The 25,787-nt window shown below is 32.2% G+C and overlaps 1 protein-coding gene across 1 annotated transcript in view; it reads right to left on the reverse strand.

Annotated features, from left to right (window-relative positions):
• LOC129230089 (dynein axonemal heavy chain 7-like) overlaps positions 1 to 25,787 on the reverse strand; it is a 179,190-nt gene that overhangs the window by 22,267 nt on the left and 131,136 nt on the right. Inside the window, 13 exon segments of the mRNA XM_054864483.1 lie at positions 1,200 to 1,269; positions 2,305 to 2,606; positions 7,537 to 7,677; positions 7,783 to 7,962; positions 8,971 to 9,195; positions 10,002 to 10,146; positions 12,993 to 13,151; positions 14,523 to 14,663; positions 16,895 to 16,929; positions 16,931 to 16,990; positions 16,992 to 17,069; positions 21,236 to 21,431; positions 23,520 to 23,712. Of these exon segments, the coding sequence (XP_054720458.1) occupies positions 1,200 to 1,269; positions 2,305 to 2,606; positions 7,537 to 7,677; positions 7,783 to 7,962; positions 8,971 to 9,195; positions 10,002 to 10,146; positions 12,993 to 13,151; positions 14,523 to 14,663; positions 16,895 to 16,929; positions 16,931 to 16,990; positions 16,992 to 17,069; positions 21,236 to 21,431; positions 23,520 to 23,712 (1,925 nt within the window).

Below are 25,787 nucleotides of genomic sequence, written 5' to 3' on the forward strand. Positions count from 1 at the left end.
AAATTTTGCATATGGGCGCCCATGTTTCAAGATCTCAATTTTATGCAAATGTGTTGGAGTATTACTTCCTAAAATGTCGGTCAACCATAGTATTAACCCGTTCAGGACGAACGACATGTCTTTGCGTCAGCGCTAGGTGGTTCTTAAGAGACGAAAAACGCATCCGTGCGTTACGGTAAGTAGTACGCAGCGGACCTAAAGAAGCTAGTTGAATTTGGAACGAAATGTTTACTATTAGATGGCGTTATTTATCCATGTTCCGTTCAAATGATTGCTCTCTTGCATTAGTATTTCTCTGTCTGATGTCAGAGTGGGGTCTGTCAAGTGTCTGTGATTTATTGGATTTCGTGAAAAAAAATATAAACGTGCTCGCAAGTGAGAAGAGAAACGTATACTCATTTTTAAGAGGCTCTTTCCAGTTTTGGTTCCATTTATAATGGGATTGCAGGGGAGATATTCTAGCAAGGGGTTTTACTTTTATGTTCATTTGGTAGCAGGGGTGAACACGTTATCTTTCCGAGGAGGAATTATCTTAATTTATGACTGATCCATCTATGGATCTTTCGGGTCACATTGAAACTATAAGTTATTTTTGTTGTAGTTCTTCATACAGTAGTTACTTTCGAAAATCATACGCTGAAAAAGAAGGCAAAGAACTTAGACAGAGATATGTAATTTACTCAAAGCAGAATAAAAGACGTAACACCACGTATGAGTGTAAAACGCTCAATGTGCATTTATCTGTGCTTTGAAATTTTTAATGCAGCTTTAAAATATTAATTGTTACAATATTCTTCAAGTATTTCAGAATATTAAGCGCAAATATTTTCCCTGTTTTGTAGAAAATATATTGTTTAATTTTGGTACTTTTAGTTATTGTAAAAAACATTATATTTTGCATTTTTATTGTTAAATATAAATGATTTTCATCCAATTTTTTGTTAATTTTGATATATTTTATCATATATTAAAAATTGGTTTTATTTCTGCTTAAAGTAAACATTTTATCCATTATTATGTATGCGTACTTTCCGAAACTGCGCATTAGGCTTAGTGGGAGAAATTGCCCCGGCCTGTGCGCACAGTCTGCGTTTAACAGCTGCCGTCCTGAGGGAGCGCTATCTTCTGAGGACTGCCGTAACGAACGGGTTAACTAAATAGAGAAGTAATTGAAATAAAATAACTAAATAGTTTTTTACCTCTATAAACTCCAGTATGCCATCATATTGCTGAATGTCTGGTATGGTATAGAGCCCATCTGAAGATAATCTATACAAGAAAAAGAGCATATTAAACTATTAAAAGTGATTTAAGATCAAATGACTCTTGCAGCAACAGGTACTGTGGTAACAATTTCCATGCTAAGACTCATCCTGTATATATAGACTAAAAGGAACATAGTGTATTTAAGTAGCGGTAGCCAAATGCATTAAAACCTTAGCACATGAGCTTTTATTGGGAAAATTTAGAACTTAAATTTTAAAGTGATAATGATTAAGACATACAATTAAAAGAGTCTTATAGTTAGTGTGCCATTTTTATAGCTTTAATGTAAGATTTCTTTAGAACACAAGGTTAATTTTCATAAACTGTTTTTTTTTTTTTTTTTTTCAAAATCATCTATCTGTATACAAGGTTGGACTCAGTTCAGTATAGTCACAATATGTTTCAGAAGATAAGGTAATCTTTTTTAATTCAAAAAAATTTGTTAGATGATGTTAAAGTATTCTTTAACATCATCTGATCCAAAAATAATTTTGCACTAACATCACAAATTAACATGGATTCACCAGTGGATAGCTATAATTGACATCTGTCATTCCTTATCTATTGAAAGTAGTTATGTTTATTTTAAATTTTTTTAAATGGTAAAATAGTCAAATTTAACACATTAGTTTTGATTCTTCACATTATGTATCTTAATGAATTATCAAATAAGTCTGGCTATGGGTTCAAAATCATTTTATTTCTTTTTAAATTAAAAAAAAAAACCTATTTTGATGATTTTATACGCTCCTCCCCTTCTTCTGAAATTTTTTTTCTACCATAGTGGGTTTTTAGTGGTATAATTGACTATTCAATATGTTCTTAAAATCGAAACTCTTCAAAGTTTTCTTCATTTATTTTTCTTTCTATTTTTCAGTTGCTGTTTCTCATGGTACTAAAGATTGTCTTGCTTTATTAGAGGCTAAACATTTTTTCCCACTGGTGTTTCACATAACTGAAAGAGGTGGTACCAAGCAATTTGAAAGTACAAACGTTACAGTTAAGGCAACAAAGTTCAAAAGATGATTAATAACATACTTATACTCAGCTTCTTCTATGATTCTAGAATTACAAAAGTCAGACAGAAGAGTCAAAAGACAACGTCTGTCCCAGTCATCAGTGACACGTCCACCATAGTTGCATTCCCCTGTCATATAAGTAATAGCTTCAAAAGGTACTTCAGCATATTCATTGACAAACATTTGCAGCTGCTGTAGTGAGATTCTCAAATCAGACTCGTTGAACCCATATGGAATGTTCCAACCAATGGGACCAAACTTCCGTCTTTCTTGCACAAGAGCATGGAAGAAACACAGGCTAAACATTAGCTTGTGAAAAATCTATTAGAAAAAATTATTAAGTTAAAACTAAATTTTAGTGCTTATCACAAATGAGGTAGTGAGAAGCAAAGAGATGTAAGAGGGCTTTTCCAAGTCTTGAGTAAAACATGTTTAAAGTTGCAGTCCTAGGTAGGCTTTCATTGAAAAGTTTTTCTAAATCATGCTGTACAGCAACACCTAACATGGCTACTAATACTTTCTCTTGTGCCAAGACAGAGGAGAGGTTCACCTTCCATTAGTACTGGTTGTCTCCAATTTTTTAATTTTGGCACACATCCCTTTGCTTCTCATTGTTTCAAAAGGACTCCAGCAATTAAGTAATTATGCATAATCACAGCACTACTTGTATCATAGTGGTATAGTGACGGGTTTGCAGGAGGCCAAATCCCTTCTCCAGAAGAATTTATAAATGATGTAAACCTATGAGTTTCAACCTCTCCCATTAAGAATTTGATTTTTAAATGTGGAGACATTTGCCTTTTCCAACACTACAGAAGTGATGGTCATGTGTAGGCTGACACCTAGCAGGCAACCATGATCATCTCTAGCACAAAACAATTCCAATTCCAGAATTTGAATATGAGCCTGAACGGGAGGGAAATTCTCCCAGTCTTCTGTAGAACTGTGCGATGTAGGAATTTCAACATCATGATGCATCATCAACTTTGTGACGCAATACTTCACAATGATTTATTCTTTCTTTTAAAGCGTAACTTAAACTTATGAGTTTAAATTTTACAAAATATATACAAGACATAAAATTATATAATATTCCAGATACTTACAAACAGATTTCAGCATTACCAAAAGAAATTATCAAAAAAACATTAAAAGTGCAAGATAGCAATAAATACTGCAGGCATGTGTTCGAGATTAGATAAGTCTATTTTCAATGTAAAAACATGTGTGCTTATGCAAGCTAAACTGTACATTCCATTCCCAAGTTATCAGTGAAACCCAATGAAAAATTTCTTGCTATTTGTATGGTAGTGGCATAGCAAAGAGTGTGTGCATGGGGGTCAACAAGAACAAATTGCAATTGAACAGAAGGCAATGAAGATGCAAGTGGATCATTAAAAAAAAAAAAAAAAAAAAAACAGAGATCCAAATTTCCACAATATCCACTTCATAATGCTCATTTGTGCAAATGTACAACTTGAAACAGAGTTCACACCTAATAAGTAATCAGATCCGATAATCAGAAAAAAATTTACCACTAATAAGCTCTATGATTAGGTTGGGAATTGGCCATCACAGAAGTATAGCTGACAAAGATGGCTAATGCCAACAGAGATTACAATAATTGGCACAATGTGGTGGCTAAAACCTTTCCTTGACATATAATTTTCACAAATCAATAATTTAAATTTCTGATGAAAAATGACATCCATCTTTTTGGAGGAGATTCAAAGTCATTAACACAAGTTATGAGACATCCAAAGGTTTTAGCCACCATCTTGTGCCAAGTAGTGTAGTTTCTGCATTGACATAAGACATCTTTGTCAAATTGGTAAAAATCCAAATCCCCCCCCCCCTCTGCAAAAAAAAAAGAAAGAAAAAAAAAAGAATAATAATACAGCCAGCTTGATTTTCACAAGTTAAGACCAAATTAAATACTATTCTTAGTTATTCACAGAAAAAATGATCAAATCAGTTAAATACTTAGAAAAACTATCCATTTCAAAATGAGTGTTACGCTTTTTTTTTTTTTTTTTTGAAAATAAGCCAATTTTGAGTTGAAAGTTAAAAGGAAGAAATAGAACACAGTTTTTCTTGCAAAATTGCAAAATTCTTTTGAAATATTTTGCCTGTCTGTTAGTTGCACCTACTGCCTTTTGTATTTAAAAAAAATCACAAAAACAAACACACATTTGTGATGGTCATGTGACACTTCAGAACTGTCTGCCTGATTCAAAATGGAATAACACTTTGTTTGTAAAGGAGTAAGATTCGGCCACCTTCCTTTTGGCTTCACTGCCCTGCATTCTTCTACTGCAGTAGCAAAATATATTTAGATAATGGCAAAAAAAAAAAAAAAAAAAATCCCTAGCATTTATTTTTCTTTTGGATTCATTTAAAATCAAGTGCAAAAAGCTTTTACAAATGCAAGTGTGGTCAGGGGTGGCATTTCAGCATTTCATTTGGGGGGTCGAGTTTCTTAAATATGTATTACCACAGTGTGATCCCAAACACACATTATCTAACAGGAAGTGGTCATAAAATCGGTTTCATATGAATAAAAAATAGTGTTTGGAAGCAATTAAAATTTTTACTCACTTTCTAATAAGTTACCATACAAAACATCTCGATACTAAAGCTTTTATGCCTTTTGGAAAAGTTTTAATACATGACTTTTGGAACTTGGACGAGAAGGGAATCTTGTGTTACTAATATAAGGAGTCTCTGGATGTAATAACGGTCTTTCGGTAGATTGCTTGTAATATTTTTGCCTCATGCTAAAAATTTTACTCATAATTGGAACATTTTCTTTTTTGTTTTCAAAATCCAATCCAGATAATATATAGAGCCAACCATACAGAAAAATAATTATCATCAAATCTTGTGCTAATTTCATTCGAAACTGAATGTATGACTTCATACAAAATATTAAAAAATCAATGTTTAACTTCACATCATCATGTGGATTTTTGTCACTTTTTTTTGCGCTTTTTACTTTCTTCTATATCTAATATATAGAAGAAAGTATTGGATTCGTGCAAATTTTCGAATTTCGACGGATTCGAACGTTTTGAGGTGTGCTGAGTCCATTTCGACCATTTTTGGAAAATGTCTGTCTGTCTGTGTGTGTGTGTGTATGTGTGTATGTGTGTATGTGTGTCACGTCTGTGTGTGACCAGTTTTTTGTGGCCGCTCTACAACAAAAACTACCGCATGAAATCGAATGAAATTTAGTACACATATGTGCCCCTATGTGAACTTGTGCCCATTAGTTTTTGGCGCGAATTCCTCCAAGGGGGGTGGAGCAATGGGACGTTTTTCGAGTTAAGCGTGCTTGCTATTCCTCAGGAAGTAACTGGCGGAATCAAACAAAATTTGGTCCATATGTTGGTATTAACAGGAACAGGTGCTGATTCAATTTTGGTGTCAATAACTAAAACGGGGGTTGAGCTATAGAACGTTTTTTGTCGTCAATTGTGACTGCTGTATCCCAAGAAATAATGAACGGAATGAAAGAAAAATTTATCGGCAAGTAGCCCTTAGTGGGTATAAAAACTGATTTTATTTTTGTGTCAACAGCTAAAAAGGGGGGTAGCGCAATCGCCTGTTCTTTTATTCCATTGTGAGTGCCCTATCTCAAGGAGTAATGCTACGTTCTGGTTGAAATTTGGAATATATGTGAATCCATACGTAAACAGGCTTTGGTTCAATTTTGACTCCAATCGCTCCAAGAGGTGCTGATTTTTTTTTTTTTTTTTGCGAATAAAAATAGTTTTATTAATGCAACAATAAGAAAGATAAATCATAATAGATTGTCGTCTGCGTATTTCTCGTGATTTTAATTGTATGGAAATGATCGGAAATATTATCTCAATGATTTAAAATTTTTAACTGTTGCCATCTTATGTTTGTTAATAAATAAAATATTTGTAATTAATTCAAGCAAGGCTTTTAAAGTAACTTTCAATTTTCGCTCTTTGTTTTGTTTTTGCAATAATTCAGACATTGGGATAGTCGTCAAGTTTTTGCATGTGTAATTTTGTTTTTGTTGGGAATATTGCTTCCTCGTCAAGCATGGGGAGGGATCAGAAAAAAAAAAATATAGAAGAAAGTTTCGTGATGGCCACAACATACTAATTTAAAATTGGCTCGGAGGTAGAATTTTTTTGAAAAGTTTCACGATTGATTGAAATATACATCTATGTAAAATCTATTTTCAGTTTCACTTGTAGATTGAACTGTGGTAGTATGGTGCACAGATCAATTGTAGATTGAACTGTGGCTTGAATAGTCCGAAAATTAAGGGTAGCGGGTTGAAGGTGTTTCGATAGAGTAAAGCATTTTTCAAAAACTTTCCTCAATACAAACAAATAGAATAAAAATTCAAGCAAAGTCATACATGCTAAAGGGCGTAAGCTTCTCACCATTGAAAGAGTCGTTTTGCAATAATTCTTCCAGTCGTCAAATCACTGCTTTGAAGTTACAGAGAAATATTTTTATGGTTTTAACCGTTGAAGACCATCTTGTGTCACTCCGAGATTGCATAATTATAGGGCCCCATAAAAGGTATTTGTTGATAAGTTTTTTTTAAATTTTATTTATTATTCAATGATCACATGCATTTTTAAGAAGCTGTTATGGAAGCACATATAATGTATTGAGCAGCTGAAACGTGTTTCTAGCTGAAGAAAGCGATGAACTCTCATTAAATAAATATACATTTAATAAATGAGCATAAAAGTGAATGTAAAAATATCAAAGAATTTTCTTGTGAAAACCATGCAGCACACCACTTTGCACGGGCCTCTCATATTGAACATGCCATCGTTACACTGAGCACACAAGTATGAATATTTAGCCTATATGAGGAAAAGTCTCCTTTAGTTAAAATTAACCATGGTTCTCTATCAGTTTTCTATGTTCTGAAAAAGCTGAAAAACACTTCATGAATTTCTAAGTCATCATCCAAATGCAAAAAACACTTTTTCTAGTCTAGGAATGTGTCGAGTTTCATCAAATAGTTACTGAGAACCAGCAAGATTTTTTTAATGAACATTCATTTCCAACTTATTTAAATTGAGTTCACCCGTTTTCTATCATTCTGCTCAAAAAATTTGGGGGTGTGACCGCTCCCTCTTAACCCCCCTATTTGCTGCCCCTGAGTTAGGTCAGTAGTTTTCCATTTTGGACTGTATAAACAATGAAATAAAAAGCGAAATCCAAATATATTCTCAATAAGCAAAGTGCTAACCTTATTTTTATTTCCACACCCTGTGAAGAAAGTATTATCGCTGATGGGAGTACCAAGAAATGATTGTAGAAGATTCTGTTTCAAGCCAGTGGGGGGCTCATTGGTCATTTTTACACCATTTTGCAGGACTGTTACAGGAAACTATAACAAAATATTCAAATTGTATCAAATATTAATGAATTTCTATAATAATTAAAAAGTAGAATAATTCATTAGCATGTCAAAAGTAGTTATATGTACATATACCTTTTCAGAAGGATAACTTGTAAGCCATATGCGACAATTACTATCAGTATTTTTATCTGTCAGTTCACTGCAAATTTTTTCCAGTTGTGGCATCCAAGATACAGCTAAATGACAATTTTGCAAAGCTACCCAAGTTCCTAATTTCTGAGCCTTTTCTATCATTTTTTGGGCTACTGGACCCTAAAAAAGATGAAAGTAATTGAATTTAATGAAATGACCTCCAAATTTTCACTTGTGATTTACAACAGTTGAACTAATTGCAGTGGGTTTCTGTTGAAAAAGATTTAAAATCAATTACTGCAATGAAAGGGGGGAAACATGAATCTTCCCAAATATGCACCTTCAAAGACAATAAAAACAATGATTTTGCACTTAAGCTGGAAATAAATCTTGATAAAGCAGAAAAATTGCAAATTGTTGCATATTTGGGTTTACAAGATTTGGGGTTGTTCAATTCAGAAGACATAAGCTTAAGAATGAAAGAACATTTCACAAAAGTAATAATGTGCAATCAAAAAAGAGTTTTGAGAAGGAGTTTGGATCCGTATATGAATTGAAACAAGGAATTGTTAAAACTCTACTGAATTTCAATGAAAAAATTATGTTACTGAAAGAGACATGCAATTGCTTTGTGAGATAAAAGAAAGAAATCCAATAGAAACTGTTATAAAGTTAAAAAAAAAAACTATTGTAGAAAGCTTTTAAAAATACTACCATTTCAAGCATGCAAGTAAAACACAAACAGAAAAAAAAACTTAGGGCCAGAAACCTTTATTTTTTTGAAAACCTGTCTTGAATCAATGAAAAGATTTAAGATCAATTTTTAATTATTAGTTCAGTGAATATGTCACTGTATAATTTTGATAACTACAATAGTACAAGGAATTTGTTTATTACCTGCCAAAAACTAGATTTTCTGAAAGAAAAATGAAAAGAAAAGAATAACAAATATGAGCAAAATAAGAAATAAAAATGTCAATTAGCACAAATTGCAAAAAAGATGTCCCTTGTAACTCCGGAGCACGTGTCTGCAGTAATCTGCAATTTGTGCTATTTGAGGTTGTTATTCTTATTATACTTTATACGCAAAGTTATTTTATCCAACTTAATACATATGAGCTTCTAATTTTGATTTAATTTCTTCAAGCTCACAATATATGACAAGTAATAATTAAGTAACTAAACTACCTGTCCTTGACCAAGAGATATTGCATCGAATCTCTCTCCTCCAAAGCCTTTATCCTCAGCAAATTTCAGCAAAGCTGCCATTGGATCAGCTCCAGGTGAAAGGACAAACAACAAAGGTGTTGTAGCACTTGAATCACTGTAACTTTGAGGAAGATCAAAAGGTGGGGGATGAACAAATTCTTCGCCGAGATTTGCTGCAACAAACTTTGTAACCATTGGAACAATCTAAAAATTAAACAATAGAACAATTTACTTGAAAGTGTCAAACACTATGATAAGAACGTAACAAAATAAACTAAGCTCTAAACATTATTAGATCAGGAACTTTTAAATAAAAGAATACAAATCAAGATGTTAAATTTTTATGACAAACATTATGCCTTAGTAATAAAGTCTAGAATAAAATTAAAAATTTTAAAACCCCCCACACTGAGTTGCAACTGCCGAATCAAGAGGGAAAATTGAAAATCCTCTTAAAAGCCTTACATTATTAAAAATCAATGTCAAGTATTTTATTTGTTATTAAATAGAAACTGGCAACAGATAAAATTTTTAAATCATTGCATTTTATTTCCTTTTCGGCCAACAATGAATTCGGTTGTCAATTGCGTGAATAAAGGTAACCGTTATTAAAATCTGCTTTAAAAAAACTTTATAATTCAAACTCTTTGAAACATGGAAGTTCCAAACACATTCTATCAGGCGCGGGAAAAAAATCTCTTTATTTCGGGACTAAATTTTTTAAAAAATGACTATATTTTCACTGCAAAAATGGCGGAAAACCTTTTAGAGGCTTTTAATTAATACCTTCGTTAGTTAATGACATCCAAAGATGCAACCTAGCTAAAAACACTCTCGATCAACTCTCCTTTTAAACAAATTTTTTTTTTTCAAAATCGGTTCATTCGTTTAGGCGCCAGAGTGCCACAGACAGACACACAGATACATAGATATACAGACACGTCAAACTTATAACCCCCTTACTTGGTGTGTCAAAGGTTAAAAATGGAAAAATGAATGTTTTGCTTCACCTTATCTGGTCTCATACACTTCAAAATCATCAGTTTCTGGAAATCAGTAATATTAGTATTCCATTGCTTAGGCAGTTCCAATTTTTGAGGTTCCTTTGAATCATGAATTGTTTTCCATATATCTGGATCATCAATAAAATCTTCCCTAAAATTGTAAAATATCACAAAAAATAATAATAATAATAATAATAACAACAATAAGCTAAGTACAAACAACCAAACTTAACTAAATTAATAAACATATTAAACTATTGATTATGTGTAGTAAAGCCTTGATAACTTAAAACAACTTAGACTAGCTGTCCCATTTCAGTAATGACCAGCTACCAAGGCTTTAGATAATAAAGAGTGTGTAAATGTTGTTTACATTGACTTTCAAAAAGCTTTCCATAAAGTACCACATGTTGCTCTGCTAAGCAAACTGAGTTTTATTGGAATAGGAGAGGAAACTTTTAAAACTGGGTTACAAAGTACCGCATTTTCGGGAATAAGCGCCGCGGCGCATACAAGAAAAAAGTAAAAAAAATTGCCGGTGCGGCGCATATAACGGGTGCGGCGGATACAGTGTTTTTTCCAAGTTTTAAAAAAAATCGGAAAATGCTGCTAACAGATGGCACCACATCGTTTGCTTTCATTTCGCGGAAATCCCTCGCCCTTAGGCGACAAGTAAAGCAAAGAGGGGGAGGGAAGGTGAGTCAGCGATTGCGCGTGTTTCACTGAGGAAAGAAATGCTGATCCACGTGCGCGAGCAAGCCTTATCGCGGCGGAGCGAAGGGGTCAGGAAATCCTTCGACCTTCGCGACAAGTAAAGCAAAGAGGGGGAGGGAAGGTGAGTCAGCGACTGCACGTGTTTCGCTGAAGAGAGTTGATACACGTGGGCAAGCAAGCCTTATCGCGTCGGAGCGAAGGGGTCAGGGAGAGGAGGCAGCAAAAGTATTAGTAAGAGAGAGGGATGAATGTCCAGTGTGTAAAGGGAATTCACCACCTCTCTCACGAAAATAGGTTGCTTGGTCAAGCAACCTAATGGGAAACTTGTCTTCTAGCTTTAATTTTATTATTCACTCACATCGTCGTGTTGCATCTTTTGCTGCCGTTCGTATGTTCTTGACTTATCTTTTTTTACGAATTTTTTTAGAGTTGCTTTTGAAATGGCTCCTTAGCAATTGAAAAGTTATACTGCAGCCTTTAAGTTCAAGGTTATAAAGGCAGAAGCAAATGGAAATCGTTTTGCTGCCAGAGTTTGGCACTGACGAGATGCGTTTGCCGTTGGAAATCGGATAAAATAACCATCGAAAATGATGACCAATCGAGGGATGCCGAAGGCAAAAAGTGAAAAATGGGGATTTTTAAAAATATTTCTTTATCGTTAATTAAAAATACTAACGAGAAATAAAAAAATATTTTTTATTTACATTTAATCCAGCTTGCTTTACTACTGATTGTGCTTTTAAGTTGTTTAATGCTGAGTGAGCGCTTATGGAAGGTGCGGCGCTTACACCGGGTGCGGCGCTTATTCCCGAAAATACGGTAGCTTACTGGGAGAAAACAAACAGTAGTTATTAGGAGAAGTTTTTTTTAATGGTCTGATGTTTTAAGTGAGGTTTTACAAGGTTCAGTTTTAGGACAATTGTTGTTTATTATTTTTTTTTATCAATGATATTATAGTGAAAGGGTTTCTGGGAACATTAATACTTTTTCTTAAAATGTCAAAGTTATGGGAGTTGTTGACAGCAAAGGGGGAAAAAAAACACCTTCAGGAGGATTTAGATCAAACTTCTAAGCAGGTAGTTAAGTGGGGTATGTCAGTCAATGTTAGAAAAAATCAAGTGTTTCATTTAGGTCGGGGGAATGAGCATGCAAACTGCTATTTACAGGGATCTATCTTAAGGGGAGAAGAAACAGTGTTAGATCTGAGTGTGTTAATCAGTCATTACTTTAATCTTAGTCAGCAATGCAGTGTAGCAACAAGGCCAGCAAAATGTTGAGTTTTATCAATAGGTCTATTTCATGATATTCTAAAGAAATTCTTTTACCTTCATATTGAAGCTTGGTAAGACCACATTTAGATTATGCTGCTCAGTTTTGGCCTCCTTGTCTGAAGATAGCAATTTATTGGAAAGAGTTCAAAGGACAGCTACAGGGTTAGTAATTGCGATTTTTACTTTAAATAATGATTCCAGGTATGGCATGCTTAATATGTACACTGAAACCTGTTTTTGTGCAGTCTTTTTTTGGGCTAATTTTTTTGTGCGGCATATGAAAATTTCAATCAGATTATGACTCAAATCACAAAATCATTTTTAAAACTAGTTCGAGGTAGTGTCTTCAAGTGGCGACATAGGCACCCCGATGGGAAGTCACTGTGACCTCCCAAAAAATCCCTTTTTCGGGAAATTTTGACCGACTACTCGGCAAAATTATCATCACTTGGTTTACTTTGATTTGTTTTAAAGATAAGCAATTCCTAGTAATTTTGTAAGTTTTTGAGTTATTTTCTATGTGAAACTTCTTTTTTATGCGGTCCCTATCCACTGCACGATTTTTTTTAAACTGTTGTTGCGAAAACAACTTTTTAAAGTTACTCGTGAAGCCTCGAACAATTTTTTTAATGTGATTCTTTTTATAAGGTCCCTATTCATCGCATAAAAACAGGTTTGGGTGTATAGTCTTGAGCAAAGGAGAGTAAAAGGGGACATGATCCAGTTATTCAAGTTTGTTAAAATCATTGACATTTATGAACTAAATTTCTGCACAACGGGAAAAACCAGTGTCATTGTTTTAAGCATTTCAAATCCTAAGCTAATCTTGAATTCAGGATCAAAGGTAGAAACAGATGTTTTAACTTTTACTCCACTTTGTGCAGTTTAATTTCGTTATTTATTTTATACAATTTTGCTAATGATAAACTTTGAAGTGATTGTGTACAGTTTTAAGATAAAAGTTGTTTTAATGAGTTTTACTTTCAAAATGCAATAATAATGTAACCAATACCTCAAACCATCAAAAGCTTTTGTGTCGGACAATCTACAGAGCTCATTCCAGCTCTTTTCCAGTAACCAAGATGGAGCTGGGTTTGATACAGTATTCTCCAAACCAACACCACCAGTCAGGAAAAATTTAAATTCACTCTTCTCCAGCTTCTTGTCCGATCTGATGTTGTGAAAAGAAAAGTGGCTCAATGAAACAACATATTAGAACATAAAGCATAATTAAGATGCATTCGGCATAAAAATTAAGAGATTGACTTCTACAATGAAAGCAGTGCTGTAGTTGTACAAAATGATATTAGGGAACTTCCTTTTCTATAGTTTAGATTTAATTTGATGGATTTTTGTTAGGCTAAACAAGGTTAAATTTGTCGTCTTTTATTTAAAAAAAAAAAAAAGGTTGAAACCAATTTACATTCTATTTGCTTTAACAAAAACAAACCAAATAGAATGTTGCCTCTTCCTCCCCCAACAACAGCACTGTCTGGAAGTACAATATTCAACAAAATTGAAATCTAGAGCACACAGGTTAAACTAGGGAGGTTATGTTTACATAATTCAATGCCTAGTGATCAATAATAATGCACTACTTTACTTTGCTTTATTTAAGAGAGTATATTCGTAATATAATCCAGTATGCAAACAGTCTAAAAATATAAGTTAAGGCAAATGTCAAATAACACACACACATTTATCGATCGGACTATATATCACATAATATATAACCCCTGCTTTCAATTGCTCTGATCAATACAAATTAAGCAAACATTTTGAAAGACGAAAAGCTATGTTTCGTTTCAATTAAAATGACTAAAGCATAGAAGTATTGACTGTTAATTCCCAACCCTAATGTGACTTACACTACATTGGACATTTTTTCACTCACTATAGTGTACATTCAAAATCTGTTTGCAAATTAATGCATTTCTAGATAAATGAAAAATTTTATGAAGTCATAAAAACTGCTTAAGTAGTTTATTCGTTATGAAAAGAAATCTGAGATTGAGAATTGTTGAGAGGAACTCATTTCTTGGGTACATTTTTACTCTTATTTCTTTTGATTACGTAAGAAGCTGTTGTTGCAAACTCGTTGTGTTGAGGTTCAAAGTTACAAAAAATAAAAGAAAAACTTTCTAAGAAATTAATTTCATTTTAGAATGAAATGAGCTGAGTGAATAGCCTTGAAAGCTTGGAGCTAACTCAGCATGCAAACACATACTTTGATGTAATGTCCATCTTCAAGGCTTGAAAACCATTTAGTAAACCATTAGTAGCATAAAATTATACTGTATGAAAATAATTCTAAAACAGCATTTAAGTTAACATTGAATTCACCTGACACACTCACTTAACTAAAAAGTAAGTTCACAGGCATGTAGGGATGTAATCATATATCCTTAGTAAAAAAAGAGAAAAAAAAATCTGAACTGAAATTAAATAATATCAAAAAAAAAAAAAAAAAAAGGTTAAAAAATAATGTTTTGTTTGAAAAACAGTTTTAGAGTTAGAAAGCAAAAATTAGAGATTAACTTACATAAGCAAGTTGCAACACAAAATGAATGCAAAAAGCAGCTTATCCTTTTCAAATAGAGAGCGACAAATGTTGCAATACAAGCTATATGTGAAATATTCACTTAGATTCTTCAATCTTATGGATAGATCAGATGACTTCTCACTGGAAAAATAAATAAAGTTATGAATACTTCATAGGGAAAACACAGTGACAAAGAAATTAATGTGAGACTTGATGAGACACAGTATAATCTAGGAGATTTGAGATGTCTTGAATTCATACAATTTACATTTTATTAAAAGTTTTTTAATTAAAAAAAAAAGAAAGTTGAAATAAGGGGTACATTCTAAACTTAAATTTGAGACTATTTTAACAGTATGCTATTACAACTATTTGAGATTCATGAGAAAATACAAAAATGGTTTAAATGTTAACCTATGAATGAAAAGTAGAATTATTTATTAATAGATTCAAACAAACCTTAATATGTGTCCCTATTTCTAACAGTAAAATCAATGAAAGAGCAATTATTTACAATTTAAGGACACGCCAGGGTCTAAAACTAAAAATCTTACTTTATGCATATGGAGGAGAGAATCTGCTCCAAGTTTGACATGCCCCCCCCCCCCCCCCCAACAATTTAGAAATAAATTTTGGCACTCCAGAATTTTAGCCCCAGCATGATTTAAAAGTTTTCACAGAATTAATCATAGTTTTGGAGAAATTTAAGGATTATTAAGAATTTTAAATTATTTTTTTAAAGATTAAAGAAATTACATAAAATGAATTTTATGAATTAAATATTTTTTCTTACAGGAAAAAATATTAAGTTTTTGAACTGAGAAAATACAATAAAACCTTGATTACATGTCTCTCATACAGTGGTGGACAAAATTATAAACTCATTTTTTTTTCTTTTGTTTCAATTACAACATGACTCAGTTTAAATTATTTTCATTGAAGTAAAGATGAATAGTTGAAGAAATAGTTCTAAAATTAGTACATCTTATCAATTAAATTAAAAAATTTATAAAATTAGAAAATTTGCAAATTTAATATTTTATTATTACGTGAAACCTGGACAAAAGTATAAACTCAAAGGTAAAAAATCCAGGATTATGAGAAAGTTTCGTTCGAAAATGTTAATTTAATGCCATAGAATGAATAAATGTTGCCATCAGTGATTGCTAAAAGTTTTGTTTTTGGAAATTTATGAGAAATATATAAATGCACCGCTGGACAAAATTATAAATTAATTTCTTTTTTCATTTCTTCAACCGTAATTTTGTAATTCAGCATTGGTTCATTTTTGGATATTAAATGATTAAGTATTTGAATAAAATTCTACCAAACTTCAGAGTTTCTTACTTTTGAGTTGATACTTTGGTCCAGGTTTCATGTGTTATTAAGGTATTAAAGTTGAGAATTTTTTTTATTAAATTATTTATTTTATATTTTTTATGAGTTATACTGAACTCAGGACTATTTAGTCAGTTATTTATCTTTACTGGAACAAAAAGTTTTTTAACTGAGTTAAACTATGATTGAAAAAATGAAAAAAAAATGAGTTTATAATTTTGTCCAGCGGTGTTGCATTTATATGTTTCTCATTAATTTCCAAAAACAAAAACTTTTAGCAATCACTGATGGCAACATTTATTCATTCTATGGCGTTAAATTAACATTTTGGAACAAAACTTTCTCATAATTCTGGATTTTTACCTCTGAGTTTATACTTTTTTCCAGGTTTCACGTAATGGTAAAATATTAAATTTGCAAATTTTCTAATTTTATGAATTTTTTAATTAAATTGATAAGATGTACTAATTTTAGAACTATTTCTTTAACTATTCATCTTTACTTCAATGAAAATAATTTAAACTGAGTCATGTTGTAATTGAAACAAAAGAAAAAAAAAAGAGTCTATAATTTTGTCCACCACTGTATGTTGTTTACATGTAAAACTTTTTTAATTTTTTTTTTATAGCAGTACCAATTGTTTCATAACCATTGTAATGAGATAAAGCCCTTTGTATGATACAAGCTTTAGTTTCATATATTAGTGATTCTTTCTAAACTCCAAAATTTTCCTCTTACTTGGTTTTTTTGAAATAGTTTAATATGAGGGAATTTTTCCTACAATAGAGATCAGATATAAAGGATGCGAGAGGTGAAGAACAGATAGTGGCAGGGTTAGTAAAAGGTCATTCCATAAGAACAATTAGATTGGTTTTCCTAACAAGCGATTATATCTCCAAGTTAAAATAAAAACACTGATATTAATTAATCACATAAAAATTAGAACTAAAGAAAAAAATAATTTTTATTCACAAAAACTAGCAGCTTAAAGCATAAGAAAGCAGAAAGATTAAAAAAGAGAAGAAAAGTCTCACCTTTGCTGGATAGCTTTCAGGAAAAGATTAATATAACCAAGTTAGAGAATACTGATACATAGGATCCACATTAGGAAGGTCAGTGATAGAAAAAAAATAGGACAGAGGAACGTTTAGCAACACCCTTGTATGATTCACGAGATTGATTAATGTGGGCTGTTGTTTCGTCAGCAATCTGGGCAAGAAAGTTCATGCAAGCATTATTAGTTGAACTAATATTTTGTTAGATACCAATCACAAATTAACAAAACACACATATATGGATGTATGAAAACCCTCTAATCTGCCTATTCTTTAAAATAAGAATGCCACATACCTTTGGATTACAGTCAAACCTCATTAACACGACACCTCTGGGACTGTCAACAAAGTGTCGTCATAGCCGGAGCGACGTCATAACCGGATAGGTTAAAAATTCATTATTAAACATTAGTTCACAATAAAATTAGATTTAATGAAAAAATTAATAGCGTTTATATGCTTTCAAATAGATTTAACTAATGTAAATTTGAGTTATTGGTGAATGTAACAAAAATTATTTTAAAAAAAACTTCACTTATTTTTTTTTTGAAATCTACATTACTTTTCAACAAGTGTTTGCTAAACTTTCGAATAACATTTTTAACACTCCTCCTTTCCACAAAATTATCAGCAAGAAAGAAATCAATTCAAGACTCTTCACTTTTGTCCACAATTCGGTTTGATTTTGACGGCTTAGCCCCACCTTTCGAAGGTGAAAAAAACCTTTCTAATTCTTTTACCCCGCTTTAGAGTTGTGTGTCCCTTTTCAATATAATGAGGAGCTCTTATCTCTTTTTCTCTCAAGGCAAAAGCTTGTAGTGACCACCTACAGCTTAGCTTAAGGTAGCTATGGTCTTTCTCTTCTCTTACTGTTTCCCTCGTTCAGTATTACAATCCACCCGCTTTGAATTCCTTTCTATTGTCCCTCTTGTCAAAGTCTAAAACCTGTACCTTTCAGAACTTATCTACTTGTCCCCCACCATTTTTGAGGTGTCATGCCTGATCAAATCTCTTATCCAAGTTCGAAATTCATACAACAAACCATGGACGCCCATATGCAAAATTTTAAGGAGGGGGGGGGGGGCTCAGATGTTTTAACCATGGTTTAGCATGATATTTTCCCCATGAAAACCAATTTCAGGACAGATTAGAGTCATTAAAATTGGACATTTTTAATCAGTTATTCATTAATGGCTGGAGAAGAAATATTTTAACATTTTTGCAAAGAAAAAAGTACTAAAAACAAGGAAGCTCTAATTTCCAAGGGGGGCTCAAGCACCCCCCTTGCCCTCCTATATGGGCGGCCTTGCAACAAACTTTTCCAGAATTATTTTATGGAAAATTTTCAATTGCAAAGAAATACTTGATCCAATCCGTGCAGCTTGAAGTGTCGTCGTAACCAGAGTTGTCTCCCAAAAAACCGTCGTAAAACCCAGAGCCACTTAACATTAAAACTTTATCCATACAGTTTTAATGTTCCCCATAAGTTCGAGACTTTGAAAAAGTGACGTGACATCCGGAGTGTCGTGAAATCCGGGTGTCGCGATAACGAGGTTTGACTGTACAACAATGCCAGATGACAAAAAAAAGTGTATAGCCATGTGATTGGAATGACACAAAACAAGAGCACAACATTGTCTACCTCTAATTTGCACTTTTTGTTACATTTCAAATTCTATTTGACATATTTTTTAAGAGATAAGAATTTATTATTAAATTATATTGAAAAAGTTACACAATTATTGCAATAATTGAGTTTTAAATCTGTAAGGCTGAAAAAGATTAATAAATAACAGATTGTGCTCATGTTGGATTAGACAGGACATCCCTATTAGACAATTTATAGTATACTATGGGGCTCTGCTCCCCTGATTGCTGACTTTCACCAATTAATAGTTCCCTTTGTAACAAAAAGTACTCCATCCCAGGGTTTTAAAATAACTTGTACGAACTTGCAGAGCCGTAAGTGCTAAGGGACTTCTGAGTATTGCAAAACTGCAGTTTTGTACATTTGAAAAGTCGCGTTCATATTTGTCGTCTCTCTAGTAATATATTTGGCACTTTAGCTTGGGGCTTGAACTGAGTTAAGCCTAAGATTTTCGGTTAAAATCGAAACCCTTAAAATTTTTGAATAAGAAAGACGAAACAAACGAATCTAAAAGATGTAATTATAGCAATGCCAAATAAAACATCAATAATTTGCATGGAGATGAGATTTTTGGAACTTGATTAAAACGGCTTGTAACGTTTTTTCCTTTGGAGACAAAAACTTAGTTTTTGGACCATTGGTCAAGTTAGATCCGGAGTAAAAAAAGCCGCTCTTTCCAGTGGTGTCAAAAAGAAAACTGTGGGATAATTCCTTCACTTTTCACAGATAGATTTAATGAAGAAAGTAGTGCCTAAATTTCAGCTAAGCCTTAAAAAATGCAAGTTAAAAATACAGATAACTTCTGCCGTAATTAAGTTAGAACTTGGAAACAAACTGCGTAGAGAACTTGGAAAATTCTACCCTTTCTAACAAAATATAATATTAATATGTGCAAGTAATTTTCACCCCTTTAATAGGCAATTTACGTGAAATATTTGAGCATAAACAATTAATTACAAAAAAACTAATTCAAAGTTTAAGAAACAAAACCCCAAGTGCAAACCACAGGGGCTTGAAGTAATTTTGTGCTAAATTTCAAGGCTGTAGGTGCTATGGGGTTTCCTGGACGCAGGCCCACCACAGAATTCCTCCTTTGACCTTACTTTTTGTTAATATAAAGAGATAAACAAATATATTCCTACAATTGATTTTTGATATCTTGAAATTATTAAGCCCAAGAAAAATAAGAGACAACTAAAATTCCAGGTATTAAAACAAAACCCTTCAATTTTGATGAAATATAGAATTAATTAATTCACAGGATAAACAGAATAAATTAAAATACAGGGTGATTAAAAAAGAATGGCAGGGATTTATAAGGCTACACTGATTTAGGAATATTGCAACTACAGCTCTCTGGTGGAGCTTGACTCCAAGAGCAATCTATAAACTTTCAATTGGCTACCACTTGATGTCTTTGCGTGTTATCTTATCTGTCACACTTGTTATTTATTATTCAGTTAGTCAAAATGGTGCTTACGGGAAAGGTGATTTAGCAGTACATGATTGACCCACCCTAGGCTAACCATGTCTAACACCATGTGATTCTCTTCCCTCTGGGGATATAAAGTATACTTATACCTTCTAATCTTGATAAACTGAAAAATTGGGTCACTGCAGGGGAGTTGCTTCTGTGACTGCAGACATACTACAACACTTACGGGAGGATTTTGAGTAGCGGTGTTGTATCATTCAGGCATCAGCGGGAGGGCACATAGAACATCTTAAGAATAATTTAGGTAAGTAAAAAATTTTGTTTTGTATCATTTTTATGCTTAGAAATATAAACGTTTGAAACTTCACCATTTTTTAAAAAATTATCTTGCAAAATATAATAACAAATTAAAACTAATTATACTTCATTCATAACTGAAAAACAATCCTGAATGAACATCCAGTCTAAAAAATTAATACCTAAAGAAAATATTACATGATGATTGCCAGAACCTTGACTTACTAGGAAAGTTGACACGTTGAAAAGTTTAGACAGCTATAAATATTTTTATATATAAATCGGTGACTTACATTTGGTCAAAAATGTATGTACAGTAATTTATTTTGGAAGGGGTCCAAGTCAAATATTATGAAAAATTCCCAAATTTAAGCCTAAACATATTAAAATCTTTACTCACAGTAAAAAGCTTTTAAATTATTTTGGGAGAGCCACATCAGCTCTCCCCTCAAATAAACCCTTGATTCTGACCCAGCTAGGTTCTTTACTCTAGGCTGTATTACATTTTGGTGACCAAAATTTAAAAAAAAAAAGAGTTATTTTCACAGCATTTTCCTTACAGATTCTACACCTGCTTTCTGAATTCGACAGTTAGACATACTTAATGAATATGACTTTTTATCACATTAATGAAAAAGATATTTTCTATGAAGGGATTTTACTCAAATTTCTTTACAGCAATAAAACACCATTATCAATCATGAAATATCATTTTCATCAAAAGCTTACAGAAATAAACATGTTTTTCTTTCTCTTTGCAAATAAAACTTCTAACGAGAAAAAAAAAGTCTATTAGGATCACGAAAATATTTTTCATGGAAATTCTTCACATCAAATCTTTCTTAAATAATCCATAGAATAAGCTATAATAGTCTCTTATGTAATAGAATTTTAGTGCTAACACATTATAAAAATGACAAAAATAATTGTAAAGAATTACTTTTTGCTTTGCTTTGATATCATCAACAAGAAATTTAGAAGAATCTAAAATTTGAGTAGCTTCTTCATTTTCAAGAATATTGCTTCCTTCAGATTGTGCTAATGTTTTAAGAATTTTATCTTCCAACTCCTGCAAGGCCTTCTCATTAGCAGCTGTTTCTATGATCAACTCTTGCCTTGCTTTTTCCAAATCAGGTCTGTAAAAAAGGGTGGAGGGAGAAAATAATATAAAAAGCTCCTGATTAAATAAATGAACAAGAAAATTTTTCTCTAGGGAAAAGGCTGTCAAATAATAGGCTGCTCAAATAATAACTATGAAATTGTATGACTTATAATATTATTTAACGTATTCCTTCATCACTACACCATAACACTTAATTTCAGAATTTGAAGCTATGGCACATGAAAGAAACTTTCCACAAACGTTCTTGGTCTTCTAAAATTGATTTGAAGTTTTATTAATCACTTCTCAAATTGTTCAACAAAACATATCAATTAAAGGTATATAATAAGACTAACTTAACTACGTACATTTCTACACTGCTCTTGATTGAAGCAATATGATTCAATGTGTTTGAAATTCTTTGAACAGTCTAGAACAGACAAACTGTCCAGGAAGAAAGAAAGAAAAAACAAGACAGTTTAACTGGATAAACATCTTATATCTTTAAACGAGCAATTCTTGTGGGTATATATATATTTCTTATCTCGGAAACTGCTCTAACGATTTGGACGAAATTTTGGATTTAATTGTAGTTTTGCATTCTAAGTTCATCTACATCAGTGTTTTTCTGTAAAAATGCAATTTTTTTGCAAAAAAGAGTTTTTTAATATAAAGTCTAATTAAGTTAAGCCTTGAAGTAAACTGTGAATTGACGCATCAGGCAGACGATTTGCAACCATAACAATGAAAATTTGCCTCTTCTCGCTTCAAAATTTTAAACTTGCTTAGGGTTGCTAGGCTTGGCTGAATTAGCCACTTTGGCTAATTACAATCGCACTTGGCTAAAAACAAATTCAAAAGCATTATGTAAGTCGATGTAAAGCTTCTTTTTTTTAAGCAAAACTATTGCTTGACCGTCTTCTTTTATTTTATTTATTTATCTTCTTTTTAACATTTCAAATAATTTTATATGTTTGTTAAATCAGGCATCTAAATTTTATTTTGAAAAAACAAATGTCTTGAAACTGTTTATATTTTGTTAAGACTGTTGTTGTTATAATTTGTTGGTGTGGTTTGTGGATCATCAGTTTTGATGGATATCATGCTATATGTAGCACTTTCTGGCGTAAAGTGACCAACTACACTAAAAGTACTTGTTCAAAACGAAAATCTCGATTGGGATAAAATCGTGAAACGCATCATAGTATGAAAGGAAGTATTCGGTTAAAAACCGATTTCACCATAGCAAAACTGGCTCCAAGGTCAAAATATTTTAATTACTGACAAGAAAATTGTATAGTGGAAACAAATGTAACAGTGTAACAGATAGTTTAAAGCAAAATGTTGATTTAATTACATTCAGAATCTTCTTTGTTTGGTACTTGAGTGTTATAAGAAGGTCGAGTGCTTAATATTTTGTTAACATGAAGCTTTTCAAGTATATTTGGAAAAGTATTGAACCTTAAAAAAATACGAGTTGACAAAAAATAATTCTTTTAAAGCCGAGCGAGGCTCGGTCGTCCAGGTACTATCTATTTAATCATGCTTCATGCATTTCATGGGTCAACCCATAAAGCACATGAAACAAATTGCCATTTTGCTAAACTTGATTCAGGTTCAAAGGAAAAGATGCAAATAAAGAAGATATCTTTTTATTGCATACATAGTTTGCTTTAAAAATAAAATTTTCATGAAAATTTGAATTTAAATCTGAGTCATAAAGAAAAGGATTTAAAAAAAAAAAAAAGAGCTGGAGTAAAAGAATAATTCACATTAAATAATTTGATATAAATCTGCTTTCAAAAACAGGAAAATGTTCATTCATTATACATATGCAAAAAATAATCACAACAATAGGGTATAAGATTGAAGAAAAAGTCATATACTGTAAATTTATTTTTAAATGCTTATCTCTTCCTAACATAAGCAGGTAAAATAGTTTTGACCGATAAAAGTAAAAAAATAATAATAATATCAGATTGAGAACAAAAAGACCAAAATATAGGAGTCAAAAAATTAAAGGAAAGAAATAAATAATAGATAGATAGCTCACAAAGTAAAAACTAATCTTAACTATAATAATAAATGAAAGCATCAGAAATGGAAGGCATTGAAGTTTTACCTTTCTTGCGCAACTACAATTCCTAAAAGCTGATCTTCCAGACCTTCAGGTGTAATCATGAAATTCAGCAAAGAAACTTTAGTAGAAATTTCAGGTAAATAATGTGGATTTCGTAATTTTGTAGTTATGTAAAGTCTGAAATCTTTATTGAACTCCACTATGTTGTCCCCCAGCTGAACCATATCAATTGTACCTAAAATAATTTCAAAGTCACACAGTCAAAGTCACAGTAATTTAAAAGATACTTATCAAAGTATATTTATGCAGATAAATTTTAAGGAAAAAATACGTTTAATTATTTATTTTAGGTCATTTTCCACAGATCTCAGACACTAATCCATTTGTTCATTTTCCAAAAATTATTTCCTAGCACAGAGTAAAAGTAAATATTAGAAAGAGTGGAACAAAACAAAAGTGTCTTTTAATTGAGGGCGCCCATATAAGGGGGGCAAGGGGGGCTCAAGCCCCCACCCCACCTTGAAATTAGAACTTCCTTGCTTTTAGCACTTTTTTCTCTTCAAAAATGTAAAAGCAGTTCTTCTCCAGTCATTAATGAATAAGTTGTTAAAAATGTCAAATTTTAATAACTCTAATCTGTACTGAAATCGTTTTCAATGGGGAAAATATCCTGCTAAACCACACGGAAAATATCTGAGACCTCCCTTTAAAATTTTGCATATGGGCGCCCTTGCTTTTAACATTACTTTATAACTCAATAATCCAATAAAAATGTGTTTAAAAAAAATATTTAGAAAATTTATTCAAGAGCTAATTATTAGAGCAATCTCAAAACAAATATCATTAAAATAGCGACAACCATTATTAATTTATCCCATTCCAAATTTATTTGTATCAAACAACTATTTTTTTCCACATACATTATTCTTTGATGTCAAGATTTAGCCAATCTTTCTACCCCTAAAGTTAAGTCTTAAGGCTGCTCTTCAGTGGGAAAGAAAAACGATCTCGCTTGAAAATGGGCTTTTTCTTTAAACGAAAGCAATGTTCATCAGTGAAGTGATTGACACTTCAACAACCAATAGAACGAGCGGTGGCCGATGAAAGTGTGGATCATGTGACCTGTCACATTTTGCAGGGGGACAGACCGGACGCTCCCCTGCTGTGCAGAGTAGTCGAAGGAGGTAATAGCTGACGGCGAAATGAAACCGCAGCTTTTTACAGACCCTTCCAAGGAAATTCTAGTTCTTTCCCTCTTGAGTCTTGACTACATAGGTAAAAGAAAAATAACTCAGTGTAAAAGGCGCGGCATTTTGCAATCCCGCTTGTGATATTAATTTATTTGCATTCGCACTAAAATTAATTTTTGAAACGAAGTTTTTTTTCCCCATTAATACGGTTCCTGATCTCATCTAGGAAAAATTAACGAATGAATGAATATTTGCAATAAATAAATTTATAAATTCGTTTTATTTTTAGAAAAATGTTCGTTATTGAAAATTGATAATATCAAAAAAGGAAGGAAAAAAAAGATAGCCTGCATGACCACACTGAATTTTAACGAAATGAACTCCAAATTCTAACCAAAAAATATTCTTTAAAAATGGATGATCCTACTTAATAAATTTGAAAAATCGGGAGTGCCGAATAAAAGTGGGGACTAACTAGTTATCGGTTGGCGAAATTCTTTCACTTCCTCTGCCTGTTTGCCACTCTCCCCAACCCCATCCGAGTTAGCAGAAAACATTCTTAAAAATGAAACTAGATCCTCTTTGCATAGTTAATACTTGATTGTACAATAAACATTAATGCCACTAATTAGTTACATTAACCTTTATTTGAACTGATAATATTTATATTTTAGTGCTAAATTAAATACTACTTTGTTGGTTAGTTACCTGTTTTACAAATGTAGTGGCGACTAGAAAAAAATGTGGCTACTATAAATACCTTTTCTCACCACTGGTGACCAGAAAATTCCCCTAATCTTTATCTTTGAATCCTTTTCTTTTTGAAAAAATATTTATTTATTTATCTAAGTACTATATGCAGATGAGAAGGCTACGATAGCATTTCTCAAGGGGTTGTTATGGTGAAAGTTCTTTCAAATTGAGCATAACAACGGCAAAGTCGCGGACGGCTACGGATAAGGATTTCCTGAATTTGAAAAATTAAAGATTTTTCTCTGATCTTTGTATGCAAGGGTGCTCACCCTGCTCCAAGCTCAAAGGCAAAAATCACTCCTTCCCCCACTCTCAATGTTTGTAAACTATCTTGCGTTGAAATTTTGCAATAAAACTAAACCTAGCA

The sequence above is a fragment of the Uloborus diversus genome, chromosome 9 (assembly GCF_026930045.1).
Source record: "Uloborus diversus isolate 005 chromosome 9, Udiv.v.3.1, whole genome shotgun sequence".
Taxonomy (NCBI): Eukaryota; Metazoa; Arthropoda; class Arachnida; order Araneae; family Uloboridae; genus Uloborus; species Uloborus diversus.